This window comes from Humulus lupulus, chromosome X (genome assembly GCF_963169125.1).
Source record: "Humulus lupulus chromosome X, drHumLupu1.1, whole genome shotgun sequence".
Classification (NCBI taxonomy): domain Eukaryota; kingdom Viridiplantae; phylum Streptophyta; class Magnoliopsida; order Rosales; family Cannabaceae; genus Humulus; species Humulus lupulus.
In genome coordinates, this window is record NC_084802.1 from 43461995 (window position 1) to 43475460 (window position 13466).

Sequence of the window (13466 nt, forward strand, 5' to 3'; positions counted from 1 at the left end):
GACAAGACATCACACACCGAATGTGTAAGTAGATCATATCATAGATTGCCTAATCAATGAAAATCCAATGCACTGATGTAATCTTAGGACTCGTTCTTTTGAACATATAATTACAGCTATAATCCACTGTGACCTAGTCACTATAATTGTAACTATCCATATGTTCGGGATTTTATAAATATTTGTATTATTTCAATAATCATGTAATAAAACAAGCAAGCAACACGGTTGTCAAACTAAATGATTTCTACTACTTTTATTAATAATATGAAATCGTGCTACATGTCCGACATGGTTTTATAAGGGCATAAAACCCAACATTGACACCATTTTTCGTCAACTTAAATCTGAAGAGTACTAAACAAAGATTCAGAAAATAAGAGAAGAATAGTAGGATTTTTACGTGGTTCAGCAATTAAAATCTGCCTTGTCCACAAGTCAATATTATTGATTTGTAATACTCTCTCAAAGCTTTTTCAGAGCAACTCAACAAAGTATTCTCAGTACAATATTGTGTGTCCCTACAAATAAAATTCCCCATGCTATTTATAGACCTGGTTAGGAGAATATCCTCCACTAATTCAGGGAAGTTACAATCAATTATACATATTTGAATTAAATGTAAATAAATGCATTAAATGTATAATATCCCATGATAATTGGGATTCAATACCAGATAAGAACAAATCCCTAAGGAATAAGGATCTCCTAACAGTTGTCGTGTGCAAAACGCGTGCTGACCTCGAACGCAAGGTTAACACGCTTTCAAGATCGACCAGCACTTCGAGCTCGTTATTCTAGTCAATCTCCTCCTTAGCCATTGATTTCATCGAGCTCAATCTTCGGAGATCAACATTTTCGAGCTTGCAACTAAGGCTTGAATAACACCCATATGCATCGGAGAAGATCCATTCTTTCGAGCTTGATGCTTAAGCTCGAGCCTTTGAAACTTGTGCTCGATCGCCAATAAGAACAAGTCAGGAATCATGCAAATTTGTACAAGTGTCCAGCCACTGCTTGTCATTTTCGAGCTTACGCTTTACAAGCCTACATTTCGATGCTCATTTATGACTGTGTCAAAATTTGGGTGTAAAATTACGTTATGTACATAATTATGATGAAATAAATTTAAAAATTAAAAGTCACTACAGGAAATTAGTAGTTTTATTATAAGTCTTTATTTCGTCGCTAGAGCTTCCAACGACAATATTGTCAGTCGTCGTTGGAAATCAGTCCCTAAAAAATTATTTCTAGGGATGAAATACACAATGCCATCACTAGTAGATTATTTCTAGCGACGAAACACAAAATATCGTTGTTGGAAGTTTGAGCGACGATAAAAGTCGTGGCTATATGGCCTTGATTTCATCGCTAGAAACCTCCAAATTTTGAATATTTGGGAGCTTTTAGCAATAACGTTATCGACTTATAGCCACGAATTTTTTTCAATTTATAATTAGAATTAAAATAATATTAATAAATATATAATAAGATTTTGATTAAAAAAATCTGCAAAGTCACTACAATATTCCTCTTGACACAACCCAAAAGACTACTAGCGACAACATTTTTCATATACTCTCTAGTTGTGTCGTGACTAGAAAACATTTTTTTTTAAGTGAGTATGTAAATATTTGAGATAGTTAAAATAATTTTCAGGTATGAAAGGCTTGAAAAATAATAATATTTTCCCTTGTTTAATTTTTTTTTCTGAATGTTTATTGCATTTCATTTTTAATGACTTTTAACTAGGTATATGGAATTAAAATACCACCTTACAGAGAGAAATTCATAATTTAAAACTTATAAATGGCGTAAATATATGAGATAGGTGAAGTACACATACAAATGAAAGTTTAAAATATTAATAACTCATGTATAAAAGTTTGTTCTTTTTAAGTAGATTTTTTTATCGTAGGATTTGCTCAATAGAGAACTCATGGGTCAAATATTTCTTTTGTTATTAATTTATGCATTTTAAATGGGTTAATATTTATATGCATTTAAAATGGATTAATATTTATATTTTATATATGTTTCTTTGTCCAAATATGATAAAATTAGTTGCCATAGATAAAATACTACATCTCTCCTCACAAATACATGGTCTCAAGTTCAAATTCCCTCTTTCAATATCAAAAGAAAAAGACAAAATTACAAATTAAAGTTGTACAATTGATAACTAACTGTTGACGACGTTTTTCGTCAACAAAAAAAATTAATAAGAGCAATTAAGCTTATTTCAAAGATTAAGGAATAAAATAAACAAACATAAATTTTTTACGTGGTTTAGTAGTTAAATCTACCTAATCCACGGATCACTTTATTAATGAGTGTGTTAAAGCTTTGAAAGCAATTTCACAAAGTTTTCTCAGTACAAGAATTTGTTCGTGCATTACAATAAAATATCCCAGTATTTATAGGCTAGGTTCAAATACTACTTCCCACGTTTTTAGGAAAGTTACAACAATGTATACTTTAAATTTAAATTACAAATAATTATTTAAAATAAGAATATCCCATTTCCTAGGATTAATTAAACCATTCTATATAACTAAACCCACGATTGTAGGCTTGTATCACAAAAGCTTGTTGTCCACTGAGCATACACTTTCGAGCCTACACCATGGTTCGAGCTCACAGTTACAATGTTATCCACATCACCATCCTTCGGGCCTTTGAGGTCAACCTTTGGGTTTGGTTTGCTTCTTTCGAGCTAACTCCTTCTCTCAACTCAAGCTGATGACGTGGCATCAGCATTGATGACACTTGTATAAGTTTATATGCTCATCTTACAAAATCATCCAGTCTTAATCTATCTCGAAATTTGGGTTGAAATTTCGATGAAAGTTCAATGACATTGTTTGGTTTTCAATGGGAGTTGATGGGAATTTGATGCTATAATAAATTTAGTATAATATAAGAATATCAAAGAATTTGAATTGCATTAGGCAACCAATAAAGATCATATGCGGTCATAAAATTGTACTAAACGACTCTCAGTTTAATTTCATTATCAACTCACAATTTTATTGCTTATGCACCATGCAAATATAATGTGAAATTTTCACCCTATGTATTTAGTATTATAATTTGGATATATTTGATTTAACCTATTGTATCAAATTAAGTGATTATAAAACTGAAAAAAATATTACTGCTACAACTAATTCCATGTTCATATTACTAGCATTTATTAGTAAACTTTCTCAAAATTAGTATATTGTATAATATTTTATATTAAATTTACTATAGTTGATATATATTTAGTTAAATCCAATATATAATATATTATTATTTGGTATATTTACGGCGAAAGTATCCAAGTTAAACAAAATATTGCACTCAAGTATTCAAGTTATTTTTTTTACGACAAAAATACCCAAATTTAACTTTTACTTACATCGTTAGTACTCGTCGTTACCATCTAACAACAAAGTTAACGGCAGACACTAACAGTACAAGTGAAAGTTGAACTTGAATATTTTTATCGCAAGAAAAAAAAATTTGGTACTTAAGTGCAACATTTTGTATAACTTGAGTACTTTAATCGCAAGTATAATTTTTTTTATTATAAACTTACAAATTCACAATCTTAAATGAAATAACAAACTATTAAAATCAAAAGAATGATACCCAAAACTTTTTTTATTTTATTTAAAACAAAGTTAAATTTTAATTTTATTTATAAAAATTGATTCATTTTTACCAATTTTTTAAAACAAAGTTAAACTTTTGACATATAAATTTTTATCCTAAAATATTAATTTAATACAATTAAAATAAAAAAAATTCATTTTTATCATATCTTTTAAAATAAAAATATAAAAAAATGGATATATATTTTTAATAGTTTGTTATTCTATTTAAGATTATGAATTCATAAATAAAAAATGATATTTGCGACTAAATTACCAAAATTCTCTGAATTTGTACTTAAGTGCCCAAGTTTATTTTATTTTTTTTTACAGAAAAAGTACCCAAGTTCAACTTTTACTTGCACTGCTAGTACATGTCATTAACTTTATTGTTAGATAGTAACGACGAGTACTAACAATACAAGTAAAAGTTAAACTTTGATATTTTTACCGTAAAAAAATATAACTTGGATACTTAAATATAATATTTTGTATAACTTGGATACTTTCGCTGCAAATTTCCCTTATTATTATGAATATTGTACTTAAAACATTACAATACATATAGCTATAAATTTACAACTCAAAACAAATTCACAACCCGTCACCTATAAATTGAAGACTTCAATTACAAATAGTAATTTATGAACAAGTAAACAATTAAGATTTTACCCTGAGATCTAACCGTTATTAATAAATATATATATAGACTATTGCAAATAGTGATATTTTATTTTAAAAAATGAAATCAAAATTTCAATGTAATTTTATCGAATCAAATCGGCACTTGTCACATGGGCAATACAATATTATCGGTATGAACATTATAATCATCACTACACTCAAACTTGCATGAGTATGAGCCACTTTGTTACCCTCACAGTCGACAACAACCAGCTTCACATAACAATATTAAAGATTAGATTAAATTCAAAATATAATCTATTATTATTATACTTAAAACATAGGCCCAAGCACATATGCTCAATTTTTTCAAAAAAAGAAAAAACACATGTTCACATAGTATAAAGATATAAAAAAAAATATGGGGTTTTTCATAAATATACTTTTTTTTTTTTTTAACTATTTTACAGTCCCTAATTTTTTTTTTCATAAATATAATTTTCGAAGTTTTTTAATTACAAAATACAATGTCAAAAAAACAACTAAAAAACGACTGGATAACAACTAGACTTCAACTTACTAAATATTAACACGTTCAAAAGCAACTAAAAAACAACAATTGGACAACAACTAAGCATTAACCCTATGCATATTAACAACTATACATAAACCTAAACAACTATCGATAAACCTAAACAACGAAACCAACATAAAAGAAGAAAAAAATACAAAATTATAAAAATGTAAAAATTTCTTTAATATCGTAAAATTGAAAAGAAAAAAAACTTTGTTAGTTCGTAAAAATGTAATTTTTTTGGCAAAATCAAATGTATTATGTGAATTTCTCAAAAAATAATAATAAAAGTTATTAAAAGTTGTAAACACAAATATCAAAAGATGCCAACTCTAATCCAAGGTAGAAATAATTATAAAAATAATGAAATAACTAAAATTTATTAACAGATAGTAATCTTGGACTAGACTCTAGAATAGTGGCAGATTCCTCAAGAGTATATAAATAGTAAGTTTTAACTTAAAAAAATCATTAATAATTATACTAATTCATGTAATATTTTATTGTGATTAATTAATTTTCATTAACCAAATCTTGCGACGTATAGAGACAAACATTGCATGTTTTTGTAGTGTGATCACTAAGATGAATAAAGTGAGGATTAAAGGTAAAAATTGTAACCACTCGCCTTCTTAGGTAATTTCAGAAACGATACCTTGAGGGGGACGGTCTTTGGTTTCTAAGTACTGAGAAACCACAAAACTGTCACTAGTAAGGAACAATGGATTCTGTGACTCACTGCCGCCACCGAAACTTCATGCTCCATCTTTCCATCTCTTCATATGTTTCCCATGTTCTGCTCTCTGTTTCCCAGTCCCATACACTAGTAAGGAACAATGGATTCTGTGACTCCCTGCCGCCACCGAAACTTCATGCTCCATCTTTCCATCTCTTCATATGTTTCCCATGTTCTGCTCTCTGTTTCCCAGTCCCATACACTCTTTGATGTTGAATCTGTATTTTCTTGATATAAGGATCTAGATCCTCTCATTTCCTAAAAAGAACAGATTACATTACACCTAGCATAATTTCATTTAAAAGCTGTCTATTAGAAATTTGAAGGGTAATTCTCGACTGGCCTACTTTGTAATGATGGATGTTTTCTAGAATATCAGGATGATTTTTCTTATACAATTTAAAGATTAATTCACCATTCATAAAGGACATATTTTGTTTTGTTTCATTTTTCTGGGAGATTTCAGATGCAAGTTTATTGGTACAGGTTTTCAGGGCATATTATGCATACAGGCAGTTGCATAGTAAAAGTAAAAAAGGTAGTTACACAACCATTTACTTTCCATGAGGCAGCAAACAGACCCTAGAACTGTTACCCAAGGACGTTAAAAATTATCATCATCATCATCATTACATTAACTCAATTCATAATTTTTTCAAGAGAGAGAGAACAAAATTGATAAAAGAAAAAGATTTGAGAACATATCAAAGTTGTTAAAACAATTATGTGCGTAGAACTGCTCTTTAGAGCTTTGACAGAGTAAGAAGGCGAGGAAATTGATGAAGAAAAAAAATGTAAAAAAAAATACAGAATATACCTCTCCAGAAGAGGACGGTAATTGGAAAAGTTGATTGGAATAAGAAAGAGGTTGTTTCAAGACTGAAAGTGCTGTCTTAACATCGAGAAAGCCAACATCCACCATTCTTTTCAAAACTCTGGCTTGGAAGATTTTCCCCCTGTGATACAGCCAGATTTGGTTATTCAATCTACCTACACCACCCAGAAACTACACAAGGATACAAAGAATGCAAAGAACAAAATTACAATGACAATCACTAATTATGAACAAAATTGGCAATAAAATACCTGCTTCGATCCCTAAATGGTGAACGAAGTTCTGGAGCTGGGATCATCCCGGCAAGCAGTGCAGATTCCCCCAAAGTCAGAAGAGACGGATGCTTTCCAAAATAGAAACGCGATGCAGATTCAATGCCATGAATACCGTGTCCCCAGTATATCTGTATTACATCCTGACCTCTGTTACATGATTGCATTTCTTTCCTCTATTATTTACATTCTTTAAAAAAGAATGTAGGCTAGCTGACAAATTGGCCTTTCCTTTTCAGATTCTTTCACTGAAACATGATGCATTATTGATAACCCTAAAAGTCGTGTCTCAATTCATGACTAACTAATGAATAAATGCTATATTATTTAAAATTGGTAACTTCCAAAAAAAAAGTGTGGTCAAAACAAGCTCTCAGATAATAGCGAAATGTACTTGACCTTACACACATAGCAGCTCAAAATTCTCTGTTTCGATATTGTCCTCTCCAATGCTAATGATAACACCATCTCAACCATTTTTCTTGAAAATGTTCTTTCATTCTTAAGAACTGTATTCTTAACAAGCTGCAAAAGCAAACTCAGCAGTAAGAAATCAAATGGAAAGGATAGAAGAGATACTGACTAAACAAGCTCTAAGCTCAACAACAGAATTTTAAATTGAAGTTGTCTTTATTCAAAGACAGAAATCAGAAGAAAATTTAGAAAGGATTTCAAGCAACATATAGGTGATGCGTAGCACTATTATACATAATTTGTACAGCGGATAACAAATACAACAGCATAAACTCTAGCAGTTAGCCAACCATCTTTGACAGAGACTGGGGGAAAAAGATTAGTAGAAAATGAGCACCAGAACAACAAACTCCCACATACTTTCATTCTGTGCTAGGCATTCAAAACAACAAGACGAAAAACAAAAAGCTCTCTTCAATTTGCATGGGACAGTCTTCTAAAAAAAACCTTTACATGAGCCAAATACATTAAAGTCATTCAGCTAATCCACCATGAAATTTATGGTGATAAGTAAGAAGCACAAGTGGATCTAAATGTAAATTATACAGAGATTCTGATACAATTCAAATAACATACATTTAACAGCCATTTACGATAAAAAAAACTCCTCAACCACAAAATTTTATCTAGGTCCTGATATCTGCTGCGATGAAACATAAGAAAAATAATAACGTGCGTCAGACATTGAGCTTGTAGAAGAAACATTTGCTGGAGGATGTAAATCGGTATCATTTTGCTCAGTCACCTCCTCCATCACAGAAGCCTCAGTGAACCGACGCCCATAAAAGCGCAAGAAATTTAGACATTCTAATCTTGGCTGACCAAGAGGCATCCCACCTTCCAACATGCCAACAACAGCAACCATGTTAGGCCGCAGAACTGGTTCCTCATGAACGCAACACAAAGCTACACGTACCAACTTTTCCACCTCTTCACTTGTAACACGTCCCTCGAGCCTTGGGTCAACAAGGTCCAAGTACCTTCCTTGCTCATACATCTCTAGTGCAAATAGTGGGAAATAAATGAGTCCAGAACCAGAGGAAGAGGATGAGACTGCACCACCACTATTGCTGTCATTCACACTATGGCTTTGTGAACGTAAAGAGCAATTCTTTCTTCCACTAATAAGTTCTAGCACAACCATTCCAAAACTATAGACATCAGTTTTCTCTGAGATTGCAGCATTAGTAAGCCATTCTGGTGCAAGATAGCCACGTGTACCTCTCATTGTTGTGAAAAGACTAGACTGGTCAGGGCTTAGAAGCTTAGAGAGCCCAAAATCAGATATTTTCACTCGAAATTGATCGTGCAAGAGAATGTTCTCTGGCTTGATGTCACAATGGATGATTTTTTGTTCACACCCACTGTGCAAGTATGCAAGCCCACGTGCTGTCCCAAGGGCTATATCAACCCTCTCTTGCCATTCTATGACTGGTCCACTGCCAAAAAGGGTTCGGTCCAATGAGCCACGGTTCATATACTCATAAACCAATAGACGCAGTCTTCCTTGAGCACAAAACCCTTTCAATTTGACCAAGTTCGCATGATGAATATTACCAATAACCGCAATCTCAGTGCAAAATTCTTTTTTCCCTTGAATACCTAAATTAGTTATCTTCTTTACAGCTACAACAGTTTTGTCAAGTAGTGTACCCTTGTATACAGAACCAAATCCACCTGAGCCAATCTGGGTTTTAAAGCTATCAGTAGCTAACTCAAGCTCTTCATAGTCAAACCTTTTAGGTAAGCCTGGGATGTAGAAAGCATCCAGATCTCCTGAAGAAAATGACCTTTGATGGCCTAACTGTATCTCTCTTCTCTTGGAGAATCTCCATCTCCTGCACAAGAGGAAACCTAAAGCTACCAAAAGAAATAAGCCAGCGAATGGTAAAAGCACAAGAGCAGCTATAGGAAAGTTCCTTCTTTGGTCACTGTCGTCACCTTTGTTGTTTGGTGATGTAGGTTTGACAAGAACTTTAACATAACCCAACATGTCATTTTGACCTGTATTGCTGAAAATGATGGACCCCAAGTCATTTTCAAGCATGTAGCAAGAACTAGATGAGTTTTCATAAAAAACTCCCAGGCAAGAACAGTTCTTTGTGCAGAGATCTTCGCAAATTGATAAATTAACACCAAAAATAGGTTGAGAGAAGACATTGGAAAAATACTCCATACTGTAGCCAAGTCTCAGATATGAAACAGATGAATTCAGGTCAATACTTTGATTGGTTGTGCTACAACCAAGTGGCAAAGAATAGGAACTAACACTTGGTACACAACCACTGGTGTACTGTGAGCTTCCATGGAAGCTTGTAGGACATGAACATACTTGGTTAGAAGATGCAGCACTTGCAGTACACAACCCAAGTCTGCCACAAATGAAAGGAATTCGACAAGCATCAGTGGGCCCCGAAAATTCCTGCTTCCATTCAGAACCTGAAATGCTACTGACAGTAAATTGACCAGAAGAATCAAGCTTGGCAATTCGAAACTTAGATGGAGACAAAATCATCTGAATCACAACTGCCGATCCATTACGGGCAAAAAGAAAAAGACCAGAGCTGTTCATTGCCATATATTCCACTATAAAATTGGAATTTGTATAAGCCCGTGTATCCATGGATAATTTCCAATATGTTTGTCCATGCCATTGCAATATTGCATCAGAGGCACTAATTTCGAGCCTATAATCACCAGTTGATAAATCATTACTTGATACAGAACTATACAGAAACATTTCGGCAGGCAAGCGTTGTCCAATCACAACTGTGTCTGTTGGATGCTGAAAACTTTCCCATAAAGTATCATTGAATTGATCAAGCAGTATAAGATTACCCATTTCAGTCAGTTGTAATGAGTATACTGACGACTCCAACGGTGGAGTTGACCATTTGGGATTGCCTCCTACATCAGCCATGCTAATCCCTTTAACATTTAGAGTCATCTTACCAGAATTGGAGATGGGGGCATCACGATTAGCAGACCAGATGATTGTGTTTGATGCCACATGAATGACACAAAGGTAGAAGTTGGTCAGCTGAGGGGGATTTGAAACAGCAGCTTTAAAAGTTCCATTTCGAGATGACAAGAAGGCACCAGCACTATCCACAAACAAAAGGTTTGATGCAGTAAAATTTGGATATATGAATTCTACAGAAGTTAAACCAGAAACCAGACCAAAGAAAAAGAAGACTGCAGGAAACAACAAGAAGGATCCCATGCAGATGTCCAGTGAGATTCAGAGGAGGAAAAAGTAACAAGTTTGATGGCTTTGATGAAAGGGTGGATTGGTAAGGAATTGAATATGTCCACTCTGTTTTTTTCCATTTGATTCTTTGTCTTCTGTACTGAGTTGCGTTGGCGTTGACTTCTCTCTCTCCTCAACCAACTTGATGTAAATCAGTTGACAACGTAAAGGTAATCGTTTATTAGATGATCACATCATCAGGGGATGTAAAATATAAAATTTTCAGTGCCGGTCAGACCTAAGAAAGCCTTTATCTAAGCCAGAAATAAACGCCCCGCGGGTAACAATCCTTGTCTCTATAGCCCCCACACTCTATGCCCTCTTGTATTATCTTCCGATTAATAATACAAGTCCCGATGTTTTGTCTCAAGAAAAAAAAAAAAATCAACCCTCTTGATTTTTTCAAAACAACATTGCCACATTTCATGATTCCAAGTTTCAAACTTTTAATATTTTATTCGCATTCATAATAGAGTAGGAGGTATGGTTCATTAAATATTCAGAATTCGGTGCCAGCTTGATCCTATGAGGTGTTAGTTTATTATAAAACCATTCTTGTCCAACTTCATGCACTATCCTCTATCCTTCTCTTTCTTCCTCATTTTTCACATATTCTATTCTCAATTATTTCCCCTAGCCTTTTAAAAATACCCATTACGAGTACTTGTTACAAATTAATATCATATAAATATATATATATATATATTATATAAAAATCTAAATCAAAAATCAGAAAAACAAAACACACAACCTCTTTGATTGAGTCAAAGCATCAAACACATGATGTGCATGATTAAATTTATAAACAAAGGTTAAAAAGTCTACAAAATCGTACCTGCTGGGTAATGGTGCTCCCACCGCCAAGGGCCGAAAACGACACCGTAGCTCTAGCAATCCCAACTGGGTCAACACCAAAATGCGTAAAGAATCGCCTGTCCTCATAAGCAACAATGGCTTTCCACACGTGTGAAGGGTAAGCACACGTTCTGGACTCGGCTTCTTCAGAAAAAGTCAGTAAATTACGCCACCGACGGGGAAAATCGGGCAAAAGAACTGCAGAGATGAGCCTAAGAAATAGAAGAATTGAGGAAAAGACAACGAGGATGAGGATTTGGAAGAGTTGGTCATTTGAATTTGATGCGAAGCGAGAGGAGCTACCAGACTGCCTTGGGGGTAGAGCATTGACCGAGATGGAAGAAGTCAACTCTTGGTAGGTGGAGAAGAGAGGGAGTGAGGAAGTTGAGAAGTATAATGGGTTGGGATTGAAATGATTTGGCGGTTGATGATGATGACTGCGATGATCTGGTTTGAGCGGAAGAAAAGACTTGGATGAGAGAAGAAGACGTTGAGTCATGCTGTACTGAAAATAGACAGTGCAAGTATTGATTTTGAATTTTGGTTTAATATGCCGTACGGACGAATTACTATAATTGTAAGAAGACAAAGACATACAAATAAAAATGTTTCTTGCAAATTTCGGTATCAACCTAATTCGAGACTATAAATAAAATAATATAAAAAAATAAGGGTTTTAATTATTTCATGCTAAAAAAGAGTCATAGTCTACGAGTGTCACATATTTAGTGAACTTGAAATTTGTTTGAGGTGGTTCTCACGCAGTATATATATTGCAGTAAGTTACAGAGTCTCTCTCTAAAAATCCAAACCATTTACAAGAAAATACACAGCCCTATCTATAGAAGTTGGGATCATTAATGTTAATCATCTATCATTAAAACAAATTCCCCTATCCTAGATTAATGTTGAATTAATACAAAAATAGTTTGCACTATTTAGAGATTACGCCCCAAGCAGATTGCACAGGGCTCATTGCAGAAAGGCGCGTACCAACTTTATGAGAAACATACCTCTGACTCTCAGGGTGAGGCGCGCATTTGCCCATGTCAGGCGAGATTGTGGGAAATGTTGATTGTCGATGGTACGAACTCGACACCACTAATCGAGGCTCACCAAAAGTTGTCAGATGATCTTCTGGTGGCCCATACCTGCAGTGACTAACACCTGGCATCTACTCCAGGTCTGAGGATCAGAATCCTAGACCTGAGAGATGGGCGAGTGAAGGGAGCCTCTTAGGTCGTGGCCTCACCTGGAGACATCCTCGCCTTAAGGACAAGCTTGGGGCGTGGCCTCACTTGGAGACATCCATGACTTGGAGATTGGCTAGGGACGTGCCTGGGACATGCCCTCACCTGAACACATCCACGCATCAAGGTCAGATCTCGGGGTGTGGCCTCACTTGGAGACATCCACGACTTGGTCGGACTGGGTTACCTGGAAGAGTTAACACTTCGAGAACTTCATGACTTGTCACTAATTACTCCTAATTACCACGCGTCGAGTGGTTAAAACACGGACAACATTTGCCCCCCAAGTCTTCACTTGCTCTTGGATAGTGGAGACTTAGACTGAGGAGTAATTCGAAAAGGGGGGGGGGGGGGGGGGGGGAGGGGGAAGACGTTTGGGCTTCCCTTGGCTTCCCCAGCAAGCTCCGACACCGAGGTGATTTAGAGAAGATTCCCACCCACTACGGAGTGGACACCCGTAAGATGTTGGTGCTTTTGTCTCGAGAGAACAAGAGGGTGCATGAGAGCATCCATGGGCTCGGGCCCTGGAGTGCCTCTCATCTCTAGGCTGGTGTAACCCTGCCATTGCACCAGTACTATGTCGACTTCCTCAAGTTCATCGGCATAACCCTTTTCCAACTGGCATCTACTCTAGCTGATCGGGCTTTATGTTCTATATAGGAGACAGAACTGGCCTGCACCTTTCCCAGCTGAGAAACTATATGTCTACAGCTTTCGGCAGTCTCTAAAGAAAAGGGACCAGGACGGGTACTACACCCTAATGAAGTACACGATCCCAGGGAGAAGTTACAAGGCTTCGAGCGGTAATGAGAACCACACTCGAAACTACAAGGATCACTTCTTCTGGGTGAGTGGCTTCCCGACGAGGACCAATCTCACTATACTCCTGGACTTCATTAAGGTTGGTAAGTGTTTTTGTCTTCGAGTTGCTTCGTATAATAGTGTTCTGCCCGTAACT

General features: G+C 35.0%; 1 protein-coding gene across 1 annotated transcript; it reads right to left on the reverse strand.

The window, feature by feature from the left end:
* Window positions 1-7549: 7549 nt before the first annotated feature.
* On the reverse strand, window positions 7550-11495 carry LOC133803303 (G-type lectin S-receptor-like serine/threonine-protein kinase At5g35370). Its single transcript, XM_062241297.1, has 2 exons — window positions 11239-11495; window positions 7550-10257 (listed from the first exon to the last, which is right to left on the reverse strand). Exons 1-2 carry the CDS (start codon window positions 11343-11345, stop codon window positions 7776-7778), a joined length of 2589 nt encoding a protein of 862 aa, XP_062097281.1. The 5' UTR covers window positions 11346-11495; the 3' UTR covers window positions 7550-7775.
* Between the last annotated feature and the right edge of the window lie 1971 nt (window positions 11496-13466).